The 22,907-nt window shown below is 39.3% G+C and overlaps 1 protein-coding gene across 2 annotated transcripts; it reads right to left on the bottom strand.

The window, feature by feature from the left end:
- Positions 1–1,081: 1,081 nt before the first annotated feature.
- On the bottom strand, positions 1,082–22,780 carry LOC134675434 (glycine receptor subunit alpha-2-like). 2 transcript variants are annotated; one of them, XM_063533699.1, is made up of 10 exons: positions 22,704–22,780; positions 18,949–19,096; positions 17,740–17,822; positions 16,805–16,943; positions 15,631–15,718; positions 7,506–7,640; positions 3,526–3,626; positions 2,992–3,152; positions 2,234–2,306; positions 1,082–1,222 (listed from the first exon to the last, which is right to left on the bottom strand). In XM_063533699.1, the coding sequence occupies exons 1-10, from the start codon at positions 22,778–22,780 to the stop codon at positions 1,094–1,096; spliced, it is 1,134 nt and encodes a 377-aa protein (XP_063389769.1). In that variant the 3' UTR covers positions 1,082–1,093. The 2 variants fall into 2 exon arrangements, with proteins under 2 accessions (XP_063389769.1, XP_063389770.1); XM_063533700.1 differs by lacking the exons at positions 18,949–19,096; positions 22,704–22,780 and adding an exon at positions 18,018–18,080.
- Positions 22,781–22,907: the final 127 nt, after the last annotated feature.

The raw sequence follows: 22,907 nt of genomic DNA, 5'->3' as shown, positions 1-22,907 counted from the left end.
TGCGAAAAAATAAGAAAAACATTGTTAATCGTACACTAAACAAAAGTGGTAACAGTGACAGCTCGGTTAGACGTCGTCTTTAAGTATATTATATCTATGGGCGTTTGGCAGCTATTCCGTTCCATTCAGTCAACTTATTAAGAACGGAATTTTCAATATTGAATGTTAAAAAATAAACGTGTTATAATGATGAAGAGGTAAGTAATTAAATATGAAATATGTAATATTTTTCGTATTCTTACATTAACGGTAGGTTTTTATGCTGATTACGACGTTTAAAGGAAACTAATATTAACACTCATCAATAAGTAGTCGTGAATTGGAACAAGTATAAATTTAAAAAAATTGGAAAAGTAAAAAGCACTAGTTCGAGATAACCAACTTTCCGCACGCTAAACAGCTACGTAAAGTAGCACTTTTTGAGCAACTGTATTAAAAAAAAGTTTTTGGCAAAAATTTCATTTTTAGTACAAGCTTTTATCGCTGACTGTACTTTTCTTTCCACAGGCAACTAATGCTCATCGAGACAATTCTAAAAACCCCAAACACAATTAGGTTTCGTTGTTTTATCACATAGTTCCTATGGCCACCTCCGGTCTCCATCATCAGATCAGCTCGATGACACCATAATATTGCATTGTCACCCGACTTACGTATGTATGCACAATTTCAGCTCAATCGGAAACCGCGAAGTGGATCAAATTTAACTTGCAAGATTTGATTACACACAGACAATTCGGTCAGGTGAAACTAAATAAAAGCTTGTAATAATGAATGACAACACAAAGAATGACAATAACGTCACAACAGTAGTGCAGCTGTCGTTGGAAATGGACTGTCACCTTTAGGGCGTCCGCTAGCTGGCGCGGGTGCACGAAGCAGGGCTATAACCGCGAAAATCGAAGTTCGCAAATTGAGGGGATCTTTCTCTTTTACTCCAATGACGGTGTAATTTGAGTGACAGAGAAAAATCCCCGCAATTTGCGAATTTCGGTTTTCGCGGTAGCCCCTCAGGCGGGTCACGCCCAAACAATAACAATAAGTGCAACAGATATATAGACCTATATGGTGCCTATATGTTATAGTTAGGCAGTCAGATGTATTGCGCGAAGTGGATCCAGTATGTAGCGTTGAGGACTGAGAAGAGAAGAGGGAAGAAGACGCGCGAGAAACGGTCTATGTTGATCGCGCGCATGCGCGCTTTAGCGGCTTCGGCTGGCTCCTGTAAAAACACAATCAGTGTTATTCATTTTAAGACCAAAATACACCATACGTCGGCATAATCGTCTAATTACTAAAGAAATATGACGTCTATAGTGGCACTTCCACACTTTAATACTTCACTTTTACTTCGTCGGATTTAAGGTATTTTATATGAGGCAAACGAGCAGACGAATCGCCTAATAGAGTTAGACCAGGCGTGTCTCACTCCGCGATTTCGTCGCTTTGCTACAGGTAGCTAAAAGTACAGACGTTCGGCCCCAATTTTGGGGTTTGCCATAAGCCGCGCGTGGCGCTGTCGCCACCTAGCGGCCATGTCTGTGCTGATAGTAACAGACGCGTTTTGTTAGAGAGTGAGTCTTCTGTACTTAGTACTATTATTTATTCTGTGGTTAGACCAAGAAATTCTGCAGAGATTTCGAGAGGCCGCGCAGTGTAATTGTTATTTTAAACGTCAAAATTATATGAAATTATGACGTAAAAATAACAGCACTTGCACTGCGTGGGCTATCAAAATCGCTGCAGACTTTTCTTGGTCTAACTCTAGCGATTACCGTCGCCCATAGACAACCGCAACACGAGAAGCGTTGTGAGAACACTGCATTGCTGCATACTTCATTGCTGCCGCAATTGTCAAAATCGATGTTGCTGCCCGGAATTTTGACATTACATTTGCGGCAGCAATGAAGTCCGCAGCAATAATTCCGTTGTAACGCTGGGCAGTCTAAATCCGAACGTCACCCACGTTTCGTGTCCCTCTGATAAATAAGCGTTAAGAATAAATTGCGAACGCGAACGCCTTGGGCCCGCCGCGCCGCGCCGCGTCGCGATCGCGAGTTGTTCGCTTACGTACAGCCTGGCAAAAAAGAGTAGAAATTAAAAAGTGGCAACACTGAAGTGTCGTCCCTTTCAAATCAATTTATATAAGAGAACGGGATGACTCTACAGTGTTGCCACATTTTAATTTCTACTCTTTTTTGCCAGGCTATAAGACGCAGCCTAATATGTATACCTTTGGTTTTCCAGCACCATCTCCGAGCACAATGTTCACTAGACAGTACTCCATCAGCGCCATAAAGACGAACCTGCAACCAAACAAAGTAAGTTTATCTTTGTTTCTGTATACCCTAATACTTCTAGGTACCTACTAACTACTAAAATGTTGTAAGTATGTACCTACAGTTTTTGATTGGATATGACCACAGACCGACGTTTTCTGTGGATATGACTTTTAACAAGTAGTTTTCAGCCCTATTTGATCAATTCATGTACCTTCTCTTTTTTTTAAGGTCAGTATGTAGGCACATACTTAACTTTTAATACGGGACTCCTGGGTCTTATAACTGTTTTAAACGCCTCGACCACGAAACACCCTCCGAGCAGCAAGCACGATTGATGTTGACACCGACCGCCATAAATTGGAAAATATAGAGGGCGTCAGTATCGCTCGCACCCTACACTAGCATCTTCAGAGCGTCAGCGTCTAGTCAGCGCTATGGAAAATAGCGTCGCCGCGCAGTTGCGCCAACGTTGCGTCGAGCAGCAGCCACAGAGCGGCTACCGCGAAAATCGAAATTCGCAAATTGCGGGGATCTTTCTCTTTTACTCCAATGAAGGCGTAATTAGAGTGACAGAGAAAAATCCCCACAATTTGCAAACTTCGATTTTCGCGGTTATAGCCCTGACTTGACTAGACGCCGACGATCAGGAGACGTTAGCGTAGTGTGTGATTCGTAGCCCTAGTGGAAGATGATACGTCATAGTACTCACACAGTGCACACAGACATGAAAGCGTCCACTGCCTTCAGATAGGACACGGGCGGTAGCTGTGCTTGCGACTTGGCGTGCTGTGTTGATAGAGTGAGTAGTGACGTCACGCCGAGCGTCACGCGCGCTGGCGCAGCGTCGGGCTTTATCCAGAAAGATACCCACTGGAAACATACGGAGTAAAATATTTATTAGGGATCGGTTACTTTAACCACAAGAGATACAAGAGGTGGTCGCTAAGACAAACTTCATGGCAAGCAGATTCGCACGAATAATATTCATTTATTTTGAGTCATTCACCGCTTTCCCCTAACTTAGATACCTAGGTGTGTCTTTTTTAGGAAAACGGTGTTTTCTGAAATAACGGTTTCGGCTTACCAGCTTAGCGATCCTACCTCAGTCTATTTTACAATTCTACTAAGTACCTAAATCCCTTCTAAAATAAACCCAAACTGAGAACCTAGTTAAAGCTACGAGTATGCGATTAATTACGTCATTTTTTTTTACTTTTACGGACAAAATAATGAATAAACTTACCGACATAATAACGATGAGGCAAGTAGGTATGTAAGTGTTGAACAAGTGGTACCCCAGCCGCCGCTTCAGCTTAAAGATCACCTCCAGACACGTGAAATTGCCTGAAATTAGGATAGAAACAAATGAATAACACTAGCTACCTTTAGTTTCCACTCACCTCCCAATGTTTTGCGATCTGCATTATATTGCGGCATTTGAATGATCAATTTAAGTCATTGCACCTAGCCGACTAGGTACATAGCCGACCATTAAGGTAGGTATCTATCTAATGGCTCCTCTAGACGATGGGCCAACGCCAGCCAATCCAAGGGACGCATTTATGCGTTGGAGGGAGCAAGTGATATTGCTATCTCATTCAACCGCATGGCTGCGTCCCTTGGTGTGGCCGGCGTTGGCCCATCTTGTAGAGGAGCCATAAAATAGCATAGGTACAATAAAATTTGTTGCAACGTGTAGAGCAATTTCATATTTTTTTTAAGCTGTCAAACATACAAATTTCCAAAAGACTAAACATAAACGCCTATTCAGACGTAAATATAGACGTTTTACTAGTTACATTTATAATTGTTTCTATATTTTAGTGTTTGTTGCGTCCGAAATTTCCGAATAGGTACTAAATTACATAATTGAACAGAAAGCAATGAGCAACATAACTAGGTACCTAATTTAATGACAAAATTAGTTTACAACGCACAATTACCAGAGTAAAATGACTGATAATTATAGGTCCATGGAAATTGGCCTTAATGTCACTTCATCATTATCATATCCGAATTTCAGCGTCCTTAGTGTTATGGAAGTGTTAGTGGTTTAATTTCGAGACAGGTATTCAATTGGATAAAATAGAGATATCTTCCGGCTACCCTTAGTGCAATGTCAACAATGTCACGTGGTTTTAAATTGACCCTCAGTTGTCATGAAACGATGAAAGTAAGCAAACATTTATACAAAATTTGCCAAGCTTAGTAGCTAGAGTCCGTCTACTCTAAGTTTTCCAACGACTTGGCAGTTGGCATTGACAATGGGAGCGCCATACTTGATGAGGCACTAGACGTGAAACAGCGTGGTCGAACTGGTGATAATTTTTAGGGTTCCGTACCTCAAAAGTAAAAACGGAACCCTTATGATGATGATGATGTCCTCCCAGACGTATCCGTCGACGGCGACATCCTGACAAGTTTTTTTGTATTTATTAATTTAAGTATGAGTATTACCTGCTATTCAAAAGGGGTTTACTTAACTATTGCGCGCATGGGCGCGCACGTGACTTGCAAATCCAAATTTGGTTTTGAAAGTCCGGAAGCACAAAACACAGTAGAGCTGTCCAGATGCGTTGTATCTATAATTGTAGGAGGGCTTGGGCCGAGTTTTGTTGTCCGTCCGTCTGTCTGTCAAGACCCTTTATCTCCGGAACGCGTAGAGAGGTAGGTATCGAGTAGTTACCCAAGTAGCACAGATTAGCTATATAGCAGCCGCATAATGAAGTACGAATACGCTTGAAGCTGGAATAAAAAAGCTGCATAAGAGCTGTATAAGCCTCTTTTCAGCTTTTATAACTCTTAAATGGGCACAAATTATGCAGCCTTAAGTTCACATAGCTGTTTAAGAGCATTGTAGCAGCAATTTAATGGAATTATAAGGGGTAACAGGAGTTATAAGAGGTGTATATTGACTGGGTAAGAGACCACCAGTTACCCTTTATTCAGTTAATATGTCACATGTGCGCCCTAATACCGGGAAAGATTGACGTTGGGCTGAATAAAAGATAATTATTAACATACTTTTACACCTCTGCCTTAAAAAACATATTTATATTGAAGCAAAAACCTTTAGCGCAACAACACCATAAGTCATTTTGTTAAAGTGTTTAGTTAAATGTTAGTACATGATCTTTTATATATTAATGTGAGAAAGATGTTTGGGAATGCAAGTTTATTGACATTATATATATACATTATCTAAGAAAATTTCAATGCGCCACGAGAATAATCAGGATTTATTTAAATTAATGATATAAATAAGCTATTGTGTAAAAACTACTTTAGTGGTTTGGACGGAATTATGAGATAAAAAGTTAATAATACGTTATAGGAAGTGCTAAACTAGTGATTTAGGTTAAGAACTCATGCACAAAACGTTATTGTTGCCCTTAAAAGTTGGAAAAGTAATTTAAATTTTGTAGGTTATATACAATAAAATGGCGGTCAATGTTAAAAAGCAACGTGAACCGTTAAAATTCTAATATGCAGCATACGACTGTTATATATCTGATTAAGATACTTAGGTGAACCACTATAAAGTCCAAGTCGTTCTTTCGATACACTAGTGAACCTCTAAACAGTTATAAGGCATCTTGTGAACGTTTAAATAGCCGCTATACACACAGTCTCAATGGTAGTAAAATAGGCTGCTTAGCGGTAAACATGTTCAGCGCTAAGCCGTATTATGCGCCACATGTGTTCGATTATACGTCTATTGGTTTCATAACAGTTCACTCGTTCTCCCTTATAATAAGTCAGCAAAATAAAAGCTGCTTTAGCGGTAAACATCTTCAGTCATAAGCAGTATTATGCGCCACATGTGTTTCATTTATAGGTCTATTGGCTTCATATTAGTTCACTCGTGCTCCCTTAAAAGTCAGCGTAATAAAAGCTGCTTAGCGGTAAACATGTTCAGCGATAAGCTGTATTATGCACCACGTATGTTCCATTATACGTCTATTGGCTTCATAATAGTTCATTCGTGCTTCCTTAAAAAGTCAGCGTAATAAAAGCTGCTTAGCGGTAAACACGTTCAGCGATAAGCTGTATTATGCGCCACAGGTGTTCCATTATGCGTCTATTGGCTTCATATTAGTTCACTCGTGGTCCCTTAAAAGTCAGCGTAATAAAAGCTGCTTAGCGGTAAACATGTTAAGCGAAAAGCTGTATAATGTGCCACATGATTTCCATTATACATCTATTAGCTTCATAATAGTTCACTTGTGCTCCCTTAATAAGTCAACGTAATAAAAGTCCACAATTACCTCCTTATACAGCACATGGCGTAATTTTATCCACTAAACAGACCTTATAACGGTTAAAGCATTTGATAACCCTTAAAGCTGTATAGGTTCGTAGCAAATATACCTTTATATCACTCTTTGCGTATTAATGGTAGTTTTCAGAGCCGTAATGCAGCTTTTAATCAGCCCTAAGCTATATAAATATCACTGAAATCTATTATACAGCTGTAGGACCACGAGTGTGCTGTTATAAGTGTCTTAATACGCACAGAGCGTTAGATAGAACTAAAAGTGAGTAGTTATAGAGCTATCTGTGCTACTTGGGTAATTAAAACCAAAAGAAGAAGTACGTACCAGTAAATTAAATACAGACGTGAGTGAGTTGTAAAACGTCATAATGCATCTAAATGATGGTATTAAATTTCACAACGGCCAAACTGCTATAAACCAATTTGATACAATTTTGTTTGTGAGCATTGATGCCCTCAATGGATGGGTTTAAGCTTAGTCTGCAGTCCAATTATACATGATTCTTAAAAAACGAATCTATTGAACAGCTATAGTTCTAATGCACAATTTCAATGTATCAAGTCCCCTCCAGACTATGCGCGTGAATCGCGGGCGAAGCCGCGAACGCGAGTGTGGAGTCGATTTCGCTGTCTGCGAAAATCGACGCCACACTCACGTTCGCGGCTTCGCGCCGCGATTCGCGCACGAGTGTGGAGGAGGCTTTAGGATTAACAAGTCCGGAGTAGATAAATAAGCTAATGAAAGTAATGAATTACACAGCTATTAGATTAGACCTAAGTGCACTGTACGACTGTGTACAATCTCAAGTTTCGGCAACTCTACGTTGTCATCCGCCATTGGGACATCCGTGTCATTGAAAAACTGGTACCTACTGAGAGTCCACCACCAGAGAGATATCTGGGTCCCATGGGACTGGCTAGCCCAGGCGTATACAATGGGAACTCACCAGTAGAGTAGACTTGAGTGCAATCCGCTGTGCGGTTGTGGACAATCTCCAGTTGCGGTAACTCGATGTTTTCATCCACCACCAGAGGGACATCAGGGTCCCATTGGAATATGAGGTCGTCTGTAGTGTGCGACACTGGAAAAAAACATTTTTTTTAGAATGGAGTGTCAATTTCTCTTCAAAAAAGAGTTAAAAAAAATTGACCAAAGCTTTCAACTTCTACGCTTCTTAAGACCTAAGACGTAGTAGTTAAAAGATTCACGTAGTTTAGCAATGTGCAAGTTGTAGAATATTCTCAGAAATGCGTTCTCGGAAGTTTCTGGAAACTTATACGAGAATTTAAAGCAAGTTTCCATTCAGAAAGATTCTTGTGAGAATTTTTCAAAAAAGTTATAAATTATGTGATTAATATGATATAGGACAGGCAGAAGAAATATTTTAAACGCGTGCATGTACTCGTATCTAGGTAATTTCTGAAAACTTAACGCTCAAAGGATACTACAGTTGCCTCCAGAAACTCGCGAACTAAATTGACAGGTCAATGTACACAAATGATACCACAGTTTGGCCAGTGTTGTTCATATCGATATTTTCAAAAAAGTTTGAATTAGAGAATGTCGGTATTTCCAAAATTGTGCAATTTTATAGTACCTAATAGAGACAAGGATATTGAATAAACATATTGTAATTAAATAAATATTTTATTATATTTATTTTGTTTTATTTGTTAGGAAAACTTACAGCTAGAGTAACAATTAAGTTGTAGGTGATAACATAGAAAAAGTGATTTTGGCTCAAAATACAAAAAAGGCCGGCCCAGACAGGGAAATATTTCGTATAATGTGATTAATTTCTCATTTAATTCGAGTGGTGTGGATGCAAAAATTAAATCGCCTCGGTATCCCTATGGCTTCGATTGTGAAGACCAGTCCCTAAACTGGACGTTTAAGTTGACAATTAGGTCAAGATTTATAGATGGTCAAGCAAATCTTGTCAGTAGACAAAGGCGCGAAATTCAAATTTACTTTGAGACGTTATCCCTTCGCGCCTTCATTTTTCAAATTTGCCGCCTTTTTGTACTGACAAGATCTGCTTGACCAAGTATAAATAATAATGGATTAATCTCATCTACCGGCCACATGTATAAAATTAAATCACCAATTTTAGATTTATGGCGACAACCGAGCTCTTGAAATAAAGAACGGCAAGTTGTTGCACACTAACATGACACTGAAATTTGTCAGTACCTCCTGATTTGATTGGTAACGACACAATGTTACAATCGAATTAACCACTTTTCTCGTCACATTCAAATTAATCGAAATCGTTTGTGACCCCTTTATAATTATGACATGGGTAGTAAGTGCAATATTATACTTATCGATATCATTTTATCGACATATACCCGTGACTATTTTTTCTTTGCTATTCCTGGTATCATTTTATTTGTCAAACTCATGTCAATTTAGTTCGCGAGTTTATGGAGGCGACTGTAGTGGGGTGTAGTGGGGTGTCCCTTATAATATGACAATTGTATGTGTTATTGAAAACCTTCCAACCCCCAAAGTTCGCGGACGTCAAAACGCAATCAACATACAGGTAATTTATTTCGATGCCATACATAATGTGCATTATATGCCATGTGTGATTCTGATTACAATATTTCAATGTAAAAGTATTAGTGATATTCCGCACTACAGCCTGTTGCTTTTATTATAGCAAACATGTTCTTACGGAGTATAAGTAGGTCTTGCGAAATACAGGGTGTCCCATAAGTGACACGTCACAGTGACACTGGAGGTAGACCAAGCCAAGAGGACCCAAACCAACTTAACATGACCCCAGTAAAAGTGGCACGGTTTTCGAGTTATTGCCAAATTAAGGTTTTCCATGAATTTTCACCGTTTTTAACATTGTTAGTGCCAGTCTGCACTCGGAAAGGTCTCAAAGTTAGTTTTTATTATGTGTACGGCATCATGAATATTTAATTAAGATAACAGAATAGGTATTTTATCGATAAACAATGTAAAATACAAAAAAAGTACTGGTTTAATCTAAAAATTAAATTCACAGCGAAACATCAATTTCGACTTTGACCACCTGTCGTGAAAAAAATTACTAGAAAAGTAATGAGCAAATTACGTCAAAAAATTGAGCATGTTATGCAGATTCAAAAATGGTATAACACATGTACCTTCCTTAAAAAAAATCTGAATTATTATCATCTTTCGAAAGCCTCATAAAAAATAAGTTAAAACTTCGAAATCTGCAGAAAGTGGAACAAGAAACCCTATTTTTTTTACCTACTGCTCCAACATTGCAGGAGTTCGACTTCAATTTTTCGCAAAATCCGCAAAAAGCAACTAGTGATGAGGCCGCCATAACCTTTGTACCTTAACGACCGCCACGAAAAAATTATGATGCTACTACCACGGCTTACAATCAATCGCCTCAGACCAACTACATGGCGTAGGTTACATATTTTAGGACTTGATACATTATATAGACTAATAAATAAAATAACTAGTAGTTCGCCCCGAACTGAGTACTCGCGGTTCGCCAAAAAGTTAGATCAATTGAATGCACCTACTTAGTCGGCAAAGGATCGAAAACCGCATGCGATTTATTGCAAGGTCTGTAGAGCCCTTAACTGAAAGATTTAAAAAAACAATTTAATATCGTAAATAAAAAAAAAGCGGCCAAGTGCGAGTCGGACTCGCCCATGAACGGTTCCGTAACAGCAAGTAACATATTAGAAACCTCAATGTAATTTTTGAAAACCTATCCATAGATAGGTATCCCACACGTATGGGATTGAAAAAAAAAAATTTTGAGTTTCAGTTCTAAGTATGGGGGACCCCCAAAATTTATCGTTTTTTTTCTATTTTTGTGTAAAAATCTTAATGCGGTTCACAGAATACATTTTTTTACCAAGTTTCAACAGTATATTAGTTCTTATAGTTTCGGAAAAAAGTGGCTGTGACATACACGGACACACAGATAGACGGACAGACAGACAGACGGATAGACAGACAGACGGACAGACATGACGAATCCATAAGGGTTCCGTTTTTTGCCATTTGGCTACGGAACCCTAAAAACAATATTATAAATATGTAAATCAAGCACTTTCATTTGATACCAACCATTCATTTAATGACCATGATGAATAAGATGACCAGAAAAGCAAGACCCCTCACAAACAGCTTTTTGGCCTTCTAGGCTCGTCTAGCTCGATAACTCCTTGATCGAGCTTGCTCATAATTTAACGCATTTTTACACGTTTACCGAATTTCATTTAAATTAGAACAAATTTACTTAAGTTATTGTGCATCAAACTATCCTCTGATAGCTCAGCTTAAAAACATCGAAATACCGGGACGTGCCCCTAGCCAGCCGTGTGTTCCAAGTTGAATGTAAGAACTTCACTTCGCTTCGCTCGCTCGTTCGATGAATGTAAGAACTTCGCTTCGCTCGCTCGTTCGATGAATGTCAGAACTTCACTTCGCTTCGCTCGCTCGTTCGATTATTATGTATAACTTAGAGGGACCATTCTGCTCCAAAAATTATGAAATATTCTTCATTTATTGGTCATCTTGAGGCGAAAGCTCGGTAAGATTTGGCAATAACTGTCGGAATCCTCAGCAAATGGCGTAATCAGGGCGAAAGCATTCCCTCTCGACCGCGCTAATTGGGATAGTGTAAGTGTAACCACCGGCTTTGAGGCCACGCTTTTTGACGGAGTTTCAAAGGATTCTTTGTTTGGCAAGGCTTTTTCGCTGCCCGACTGTATTATCTTGGCGAGAAAACTGAGAAATAGGAATCTCGAGTGACAAACTCGGCAAACTCCTATAGAAAGTGACGCCGTACGCATCATACGGTTTTAACTTTGGTCGCGTCTTTGGTCTGTCAACTCAACTCCTCTTCAGTATGGATATCCGATTTCATCTCCAGGTTTTTTTTCATCCGATTTGATCCCAGTCCATCTCCAGGGCTTAAACTTTAAATTTTCCATATAACCTACATCTAAATTGTTAATTTATTCATGATAAGGTAATAAATAGACGTTAGTTGCCTTCAATATAGTAGAGGTACCTATAGATAGAGCGAGCAGTCACATTACGGCTAGATAAAGGTGACAGTCCATTTCCAACGACAGCTGCACTACTGTTCATTTTACTATGACAGCGACGCGTTCAGTACCTACCGGTAGTACAGCTGCGGTTAGAAATGGAATGTTACCATTTGGCATCAGTAGCCTTATACCGACTACCTTAGCAGTTTCAAACTGACATACGGCCCAATTCGAACTTTAAGATACGTCAGTTAATAGATCTAGAAAAGATATGGATTAGATATGTCAGTGTCAAACAAGTGTCAAAAGCGACGTTTCTTCAAACAAAAACGTCACTTTTGACACTTGTTTGACACTGACATATCTAATCTATATCGTTTCTATATCTATTATTTGACGTATCTTAAAGTTCGAATATGGCTGATATTCGCTAACGTCTACGTTAACTTACTTTCTAATTTCTATACAGATTTAGTGCATAATTGTTTTCGTTCATATTTTCTCGATAACGTTCGTATTTGTCATGCTACTTCAATTAACCACAGTACTCTTTGTACCGAGATTGAGTGAAATAGCAAGACACGTTCGTACGTTTCCGTGAAAATACGAAGTAAAATAATTATGCACTACATCGTGTACATCTCGCTTGCAATATTCGAGTACGAGCGAGATGCAAAGAAAGTAAGTTACGCAGACGTTAGCTAATTGAATATGTCAGTATCAAACTAGTGGTACCCCTAGGTAGACGTCATATAGAGGTACCTACATACGCCGCGTAACCCTAATATGAACCCACCCTAACCGTAGCACATTCTTTGCATCCAAACAACCCATCAACCGTCAATTCCAAAATTACTAGCACTCAACACGAACGCTCCAAAACACTCGAGTCAAGAGCCTCCGATACAGCCCAGAAATTGATGTCGAAGGGGCCTCAGAATGTGGGGCAAGGGCCCTCGGTGGCTCTCCCCGGCTGTGAAGTCAGCAGGTTTTATCGCGAGCCTCACTTAGGCAATGTATAGATCGCCAATATTAGATAGGGGACGGAAATAGAAGCTTTGATTTTTAGATTTAAGGTATAATTGGTTATGTATGCTTCGAGGCGACCTCGCGGAATCTAGAGGTATACGTTCAGAGTTCTCCAACAGATCTCCTAGTCCCGAAGACCATATCTGCCTATAATTAGCGCCACACTGACACATTTGTCCGCCAGACAGATTTGACGAACGAATCTACATAATGTAAATCCCTAGCTTAAGGATGACTCACGTTAGACCGGGCCGACTGGGCCGTGTCCGGGCCGGAGCTTCCGGCGCTTACTTTTCTATGACAGATGACAGGTGATAACGTGATGTTTTCCATAGAAAGCGAAGCTCCAAAAGCTCCGGCCCGGACACGGCCCGATCTAACGTGAGTCGTCCTCATAGCGACACCGCTAGCGGGGTTGCACTACACAGTAGTGAGGACACTAAATTACATCTTGTAAAGGTACTCGTATCAGACTATCCCAGGCTGTGAAGTCAGCAGGTTTTATCGCGAGCCTCACTTAGGTCTTAGGTGACTTAGGCAATGTATAGATCGCCAATATTAGATAGGGGACGGAAATAGAGACATTATTTTTAGATTTATTTAATATTTAGTTACTGTAGTGCTTCGAGGTGATCGAGCTTAGGGATAGTTGTCCAGGGGCCAAATTCGACATGTACAAATGTCAGATTTCGCATCCACGTCAAATCAACAGTTGATTTTATTGCATACTGAGTGTTGATTCCATCAACGGTGGATAATATCATTTGGTACAACCAAAACTCAACTCTAAACTAAGGGTGGTTCGGTTTGGTTTGCTTGTCACCCTAACTGTGGATTGTTAATGTCAAATTTTGACATTGTACGTATTCGAGAACTTATGATTTTTCCTCGGAGTAATTAACAATGGAGCCGCCATTAACAGGCGTTCCCCTCTGTCGAAAATAGGCGGCCTATGGTCAACCACATGTCAACCATATGTATGAACTGACGTTTATCTGACATAACGTACCTATACATTTGATGTGCCCCTCCCCCGCAAAAAACGGCAGACTATTTTGTACCGAAAATTTTAGACATGGCGTCATCGTTGGTTATATCCTCTAAGGATTTTTCCCACATCAACGGGAGATCAACACGATACGTCAAACGTCGCTTGTCGAATAGGGGTCCAGATCTCCCGTAGACACATCTCTACCTAATTATCACATGTGCCAGATTGATCTGGCAAACGCATCTGTATAATAAATTCCTAGCTTATTACGAGTACGTACCTATAGCTACACCGCTAGCGGAGTTGCAAAGTCTGAGCATTGTTATTACTAAGAGTTGTATCTAAGTACAATATATATTATGATCTGCCTTCACCCGTCATCTCCAGTTTCCAGTGCGTCTGTCGCAAATGTCTAAGTCAAGTTCGTTTTTTTTTCATAATCCGTAAGTATCAAACAAATAAATAACAAACCCCAAAATTCCTTAGCCCACATCACAACCCAAAGGGCATAACTCAAAATTCATATTCTCCTCTTTGTGGGAAAAAAGCAGTTTTATTTTGGCGACGATCCCTCGACAGATTCAAAGGACGCGCTGAGGGCCCTCGAGGTTCGTTATATATTCATTGTGGAGCCCCGCGGACTAATCATAACGCCATCTTCAGCCGATAGTTAGAGGTTTTTGAAAATCTTCTGAAATTAAAACTGAAACTATGTTTACGTTATTGTGATATAGAACTAAAAGTCGAGGCGATTCTAATTCTGTGATCAGTTTTATTCATCATTCAGATTTTTGTGTTTCATATTTATTTTCCAGTGAACATATTCTTATTATCAGAAATAATTAATTTCTAGCAATTTGTTAAAATATCAATAATGCTAAGTATTGTATTGTAGTTCGGGCGATTTTCCACAACTCGACGACTGGCGCCTAAGCTACGTAAGTATTTAAAGGTAAATTTTATTTATGCATTATTTTTATTATTATCACTATGTAGTTTTTACTATCTCTGGGACCTTAAGGACCCTTAGGTATCTCTAACTGTTTATGTTTATTTTCCTTACCAGTGATTCCTTGTCCCATAGTTTCTCTTATCCCACCTGTACCATTACCATGAGTTTACAGTGACTATGTTTATACTGCTAGCGACTGGGTAAATTATTTCTATGGAGAATAGTACAGCGCCGGCCTCTATTTCACCACGGTGACAGGTGCGACAATTGTCGACATCACTGTTTTTGACGTCACAGGCCTCCATAGAATACGGTAATCGCTTACCATCAGAAGGGCGGTGTGCTTGTTTGCCACCTACATCTTAATTTATAAAAACTCGATGCATTATTTTGCCAATATATACTTAAGTACTTATTTTGTGAAGCTAATGACAACTGTCACAAGAAACACGACAATTATCACGAAAGTCCGACACAGAACTCATTTCCTGTCCAGAATTACCGAAAGTTCTATTACCTAAATCTTGTGACAATTGTCATCATCATCATCATAAACTTCGCATGAGAAATAGCTGTTTTTTGCCGATATAATAAAGTTTTTTTTTATACATATAATACAATGATGGTGGCAGACAGGAATACAGCCCGCCCGATGGTAAGACGTAACCGTAGCCCGTGGATGCCTGTGACGTCAGCTACAGTGACATTTGTCGAATTGTCGCACCTGTCACCGTCGTGAAATAGGGGCCTGATCACCAATATAAGAAAAAATTCTATGTGTCTTAAATTATTTTCCAGTCCGTTATAATTTTTGAGACTTAACGGAGAGTGTTGTTGAGACTTTTTAAAGAGCTCATGATTCCGACTAGAAATAACATACAATTTTCAAAGATCTTGACTCATACAGAACTGCGCTGCCAACTCTAGAAGTCAGCTTGTTTTACGCTTTAAGTATAATATTTTCTGTTGCAGGAATCGTGCTATAATCATTGGACAAGTTTGGTTTAAGCAAGCGTCCTCTGACCGAATTTGAAGACTTATCACGTTAAAAGAGAATTAATAAGTATAGTAAACTCACGGCTCTCCATCTGCAGTTTGCATTCCTGTGTGTCGTGTGGGTAGATGAGGAAATTCATGGCGCACGACAGCCGAAGAGTTAGCTTCACCTGTCAGTATACAAAATACTTCCATGTATTGGAGGCCGTTGGGAGTTGATTGATAACAACCGCATTACAATAGATTTTTTGACTATTTTTGACGACTGGTCTGGCCTAGTGGGTAGAGACCCTGCCTGTGAAGCCGATGGTCCTGGGTTCGAATCCCAGTAAGGGCACAGAATAAATAATAGTACTAGGTACAGAAGACTCACTCTCTAACAAAACGCGTCTGTCACGATCAGCACAGATATGGCCGCTAGGTGGCGACAGCGCCACGCGCGGCTTATGGCAAACCCCAAAATTGGGGTCGAACGGATGTACTTTTAGCTACCTGTAGCAAAGCGACGAAATCGCGGAGTGAGCCACGCCTGGTAAGGGCATTTATTTGTGTGATGACACAGATATTTGTTCCTGAGTCATGGTTGTTTTCTATGTATTTAAGTATTTATATATTACGAGTATATATATCGTTGTCTGAGTACCCATACCCACAACACACGCCTTCTTGAGCTTACTGTGGGACTGAGTCAATCTGTGTAAGAATGTCCTATAATATTTATTAATTTATTTTAGGGATGTAACGATACATGATTTTGCCGATACGATACCGATACCGATTTTTGAAGTAAATAATCGGCGATACCGATACAGATACCGATATCAATGGCACAGTAGTTAGCTAATAGATATAACAAGTAAGGAATTATATACTTATTATGCATAAAACACACTACACATAGACACTCAATTTTGTGAAGTGTGAAAAACTGTAAAACCAAAATCAAAGAAAACATTTATTTAGGTAACCACCAAGCAATCAATGCAAAAGTAAATCCAAATCAGTAATTATAGTTCACTTTAGGTAGTTTTTACCCGATTACGGCAACGCAAAAGGAGGATTATTTGTTATGGAAACAAAGTGTATTCAAATTATTAGCAGCGTCATTCGTTTCGCGCGCTTTTCAAACTGTAATATCGGCTGAATTTAAATCGGCGATGCCGATATATCGGTCTGCCGATTATATCGGCCGATATATCGTATCGGTATCGGTATCGTTACATCCCTAATTTATTTATTTAATAGATATAACGTACCATGTATAGTATAGTCTTATCCTTGTACAACCACACGTAGTGGTTGGGGATGGTCATGGTCTGGAAGGTCACGGACTTAGCGTTTTTGAAAAACGAGTCCGGACGCCACATGTGTTTCAGCCAGTCCACTTCTAGAAGTCTGGAAATAATTTGTTTTAGAAATAGAACCATAACAAAATATAAATACATAAAGCAAAAAAAAATTGGTACCGTAAAATCAGGTAACTATAATCCTTAAGTACAACTATCATAGTTGATCTATCATAATGATCCAAATTTAATAACACAATCGGGTCTACCGCGATGTAATTTCATTGTGAAATTATTAGCGGATGGTGCTGGGCCTAGCTAACATACGGCGTTGCATGAACAAGAGATTTCCTTTGGCAGGATTGGTCCTTAGGACCCAAGGATGGATTCAAGAAGTGGAGTGGAGTGGACCAATCCTGCCAAAGGAAATCTCTTGTTCATGCAACGCCGTATGTTAGGCCCAGCACCATCCGCTCTGATCATGTCGTGTCATCATGTCGTGGTTGACCTTTTTATGCTCTGAGCACACTCAACTATATATACCCGTTTGTGTAATAAAATATGTGTACAAAACGCGAGAGTTTAAAGTGTTATAAATAACTATGATCCAGTTTTTGACATCGAGCCTTTATGATTTGTATGTACTCGTTACATTTATTCTGGAGCTTAGATACAATAATGCTCTTCCTATATTAAATATAGATTTAACATAATTTGAAAAATACTTAAACATATATTACTGGAACTTCAATTTGGACCAACTCCAATTTCTTCCTGTATTATTTGTATTGTTTTCTGTGATAACACCTATCACAACAATACTACTACCTACCCGTAAACAATTATGTCATATACGACGGAGGAAATAAAATAAACATGTTTTCATTTACCCAAGATGTATATACCTGTATTCAGAAGTCATGTTTTCAGGCAGTTTCAGTCTGAAGTCCTTCCATGTTTGTGCGAAGAAAATATCAGCGGCGTAAGTCTACAACAAATTCCAAATTACACATTTTCATCATATATTGTCTGAAATAGGCGAAATTTGGGGGGGGGGGGGGGCGGTTATTTCATTCATTTTGGTCAATGGAGTCAAGCCCCATGATAATGGCATGGAACTCTATGGTCCGCCGATGGTGCCTGAGCAGTTCTTAGAAGAACAGTTAATCCTGCCATCACTTACCATAGAATTCTCATCAATGGAGTCCAACCCCATAACAGTGACATGAAAGAATACTATGGTCGGCTGATCGTTCCTCTTCGTATAGACGAAGGTCTTGGAAGGTCCCACGAACCTGACATACCATAGAGTCCTCGTAGATATCCCATGAAACTTACTAGAGAATGCTCAATGGAGTCAAGCCCCATGATAATGACATGGAACTCTATGGTCCGCCGATGGTTCCTGAGCAGCTCTCAGAAGAAAAGTTAATCATACCATCACTTACCATAGAATTCTCATCAATGGAATCCAAACCCATAACAGTGACATGGAAGAATACTATGGTCGGTTGATCGTTCTTGTTCGTACAGACGAGGGTCCTGGAAGGTCCCACGTACCTGACGTAACAATGAGTCCTCGTAGATATCCCATGAAACTTACTAGAGAATGCTCAATGGAGTCAAGCCCCATGAATCCCATGATACTGACACGGAACTCTAATATGGTCCGCCGATTGTTCCTGAGCAGCTCTTATGGCTCCTCTACACGATGCGCCAACGTCGGCCAATCCAAGGGACGCATTTATGCGTTAGAGGGAGCAAGTGATATTGCTATCTCATTCTACCGAATAGCTGCGTCCCTTGGATTGGCCGACGTTGGCGCATCGTGTAGAGGAGCCATTAGAAGAACAGCCGGGCTAGCACATGATTGGCGCGACAGTATCTACATACCCGTATTTTCTATGTTAACAAAAGAGGGACGGGTATAGTCTATCTCGTCGCGAGATACTGAGGGCCTACCGCGAACCACGTTCTATGTGTTGCCTCCCTGTCACACTTACGTGCGAATTCACTAGTGCGATAGAGAGGCAACACATCGAACGTGTTTCGCGGTAGGCCCTCTGTCGCGCCAATCATGTGCTTGGCCTGCAGTTAATCCTGCCATCACTTACCATGGAGTTCTCATCAATGGAGTCCAACCCCATAACAGTGACATGGAAGAACACTATAGTCGGCTGGTCGTTCTTTTTAGGTGGTCGCATCTTGTCGTACAGGCGAGGGTCGTCTGGTAGCAGATCTTGGAATGTTAGGCCGGTTGACCTAGAAAATAACTTAACCTCGTAAGTCCCGGCGTACTTGTACAAGTACAAATATAAATTCGAGTTTTGAACTCTTATAGAAATAAAAGAAAGTTCCAAATTCAAAAGCGCAAAAATTTACTTGGGTTAAAGGTTAAACGAGGTTAAAGGTTGTACGAGGTTAAAGGTCGACTCACGACAAAATTATGTTGCAAATAATATATACCGGGTGTGGCCTGTAATATGAGCAAAAAATTTAACTGAACAAATGTTGATCAGTATGAGGAATACTCCTCATACTGATCAACATTTGTTCAGCGACTTTTGAAAATAACTTCTAGTTTGATTTTTAATACACTTTAAAGGTTATTCAAAGACGCAATGTATTGCGAATTTTGTTATGTTTAATGCTTGACAAGCAACGTCAATCACAATGATATGGGCGGCGATGGCGTCCATTGAAGATTTTATAATATTTATTTTGTATGAAAAATAGGGAGTCTAAATACTTCATAATTTTTAAAAGTTGTTGAACAAAAGTGTCACCGTTTGAGGAGTACAATCTATGTTTGAATTATTTGCTCATGATACAGGCCACACCCGGTATTTATTTTGTTTCGCCTACGAGCTACGGTGTTCCTAGAAAATGGGTCACTTTTAACAAGTCTAATTAATAATTTAATATTCTTTGAAAAAAACGCTTGTGTACGGAATAGACCCTATGATGGAACTGACCGCATTGACATCACTATACCTTATAAAAGTTATAAAACAAAGTCCCCAGCCGCGTCTGTCTATTTGTGTGTATGTATGTTCGCGATAAACTCAAAAACAACTGAACGGTTTTCAGATATAGGTATAAGGTTTAGGTAGGTACCTATATAATGTGTTACGGTTTTGTGTAACCTGTGCGAAGCCGGATCGCTAGTTAACAATAAAATTTCGAATGATATAAACATGGCTTAACATGGGGTTCTGGTAAGGTTGGCTTAGGAGGTTATATTCGATCCCTTCTCGAGTATTTTTGAAGCGTGAAGGCCCTGAGCCCCGTAACAAAGACCTCAGTTTACAAAAAACTCTACACGTGTACAGAATTATGTACAGTCAGCACCAAATATAGCGGTTCAGACTACACGTCAAAAGTTTCTACAATTTTCTATATTTAGTTGACGACCGGTCTGGCCTAGTGGGTAGTGGGTATTGACCCTGCCTATGAAGCCGATGGTCCCGGGTTCGAATCCTGGTAAGGGTATTTATTTGTATTATGATACTTACAGATATTTTTTCCTGAGTCATGGTTGTTTTCTATGTATTTAAGTATTTATATATTATATATATCGTTGTCTGAGTACCCACAACACAAGCCTTGAGCTTACCGTGGGGCTTAGTCAATTTGTGTAAAAATGTCCTATAATATTTATTAAAAAAAAAATAAGGAGAAAGAACTTGCAAGAAGGTAAGCGATCTTGACATTCTTTTAATTGAAAAACGCTTTTTAGAAATCAAAAACTATTACTTATGAAAGCAGAAGAATATAAATGATCGTATTAGATTCATAATTGTTACATATTTGCCGTAACTTATTTTTAAAATGTGTTTTTCAATTAAAAGACACATCAAGATTGTTTACCTTATTTCTAATGCTAAAAAAACGAGGTATAACAAAGGGTATTTGACTGTATTTAATATTAAACTAAATTATTTTTTTCCACGCAAGAAATAAAGCACCAGAAGATTAAACGTGATTCTTATAGATCCTGATCTTTTTGTGTTCTTCCTACTCAGGATGCTAAAATAATGTACCAAAAAATGTGGATTTTTTTGTTCCCCTATGACGTAATGAAATTGTCATTTTTAGGGTTCCGTACCCAAAGGGTAAAACGGGACCCTATTACTAATACTTCGCTGTCCGTCCGTCCGTCCGTCCGTCTGTCCGTCTGTCTGTCACCAGGCTGTATCTCACGAACCGTGATAGCTAGACAGTTGAAATTTTCACAGATGATGTATTTCTGTTGCCGCTATAACAACAAATACTAAAAACAGAATAAAATAAAGATTTAAGTGGGGCTCCCATACAGCAAACTTGATTTTTGACCAAAGTTAAGCAACGTCGGGCGTGGTCAGTACTTGGATGGGTGACCGTTTTTTTTTTGCATTTTTTTCCGTTTTTTTTTTTGTTTTATGGTACGGAACCCTTCGTGCGCGAGTCCGACTCGCACTTGCCCGGTTTTTTGTGACATATTTTGATTGTTTTGTTGGATAATTCTGACGATTCTGAGCAGAATTAGCCCAGGAAAGTCCAGATTTGTAAGAATCAGGTTTTGATTTTTTTTTTAAAACGCTCAGCATTCTTATTGCCAAGTTTGCGCAATGTTAGCGTGGCCAGAGTCTGATGATGAGTGTATGTACAATAAAATATTCAGACGACCTAAACAAATCTGGTTTGTTCGCGATACAACATTCGTTGTCTCGACATCGCTTTATGTACCTATGTAAACGCTTTATTATGTGAAAAAGGGCTCGTATGCTGTACCTATTTAATTATTCAGCCTTTTAAATATTGCTGTTTGTTTTTTGCTGCTTTTTATTTATACGTATTTAGGAAGATTTTCTGGCGTTTGCTCTAAAATATGCCTATAATGCATTGCATGAAAATTTCGTTAGAATGGGACCCGTTATTATGCTCTAGGCTGTAGTTCTATACCTGATCCAAAGTAAAATTACGGTTAGAGTGTTATCTAGGCCTTATTGGGATTAGTCAGGTTTCCTCACGATGTTCATGATGTTTTCCTTCACCGAAAAGCGACTGGTAAATATCAAATGATATTTATATAGTACATAATTTCCGAAAAACTCATTGGTATAGTATACGAGCCGGGATTTGAACCCGCGACCTCCAGATCGAAAGTCGCACGCTCTTACCGCTAGGCCAGACCAGCGCTAAATACTTTATGATGTTTTTGATGTTCTCCCCCGATACACAAATTATCTACATATATATTTACCAGCAATGATATCATCACTACACCTTACATACACACAAACAGACAGAGCGGCGCGGGACTTTGTTTAATTTTGGGTTTGCGATAAACTCAAAAAGTACTGAACGGATTATCATGCGGTTTTCATCTAACAATAGAGTGATTCTTGAGGAAGGTACTATAACTAAAGAAAGGTACATAGAGGGAAAGATAGGCGTTCCAAAAATGAAGCGCCTAAATTCTCCGTTACCAAAATGAAAATTTTCTTTATTTCGTGTAAAAAATATCTGGAATTTCCGGGATCTTTTAAAATTTCTTGTAACCCTTCCGCAACTTGCACATCTGTAGGTTTGGCAATATAACCCCAAGAATTGGCACAGGTACTAGTTTTTACAAGAGGGAAAACTTTGCATTGTATAGGTACTGGGATTAGTTCCTCCTCACGATGTTTTCCTTCACCGAAAAACGATTGGTAAACCATCAAATGATATAATATTTCGCACATCAGTACCTACCAAAACTCATAGAGCTATAAGCCAGGGTTCCAACCCGCGAGTTCCGCGACCTTCGATTTGAAAGTTGAACAATCCGTGAACCCTCTAACTTTAAAACTAAATCTAGTACTTATAATTATTCAATTTTACTTACTGTGCATAACACAAATCAGTCGCGCACAGCCAAACTTTCAGCCAAAAAGTAGACAAGCTCAATAACTTAGCGGCCATCTTTAAACACCAATTTGTACTACATAATTCAGGTACTCATTTATAAAGTCTATCTACATGTTTTATGTAACTTTTTGGCGGCAACGTTCCGTTTGGTTCGCGACGACCGTGTGATGTTTCCGGACAG

The sequence above is a fragment of the Cydia fagiglandana genome, chromosome 22 (assembly GCF_963556715.1).
Source record: "Cydia fagiglandana chromosome 22, ilCydFagi1.1, whole genome shotgun sequence".
NCBI lineage: Eukaryota > Metazoa > Arthropoda > Insecta > Lepidoptera > Tortricidae > Cydia > Cydia fagiglandana.
The sequence above is the reverse complement of the archived record's forward strand: the minus strand, read 5'-3'. Positions and strand labels throughout refer to the sequence as shown.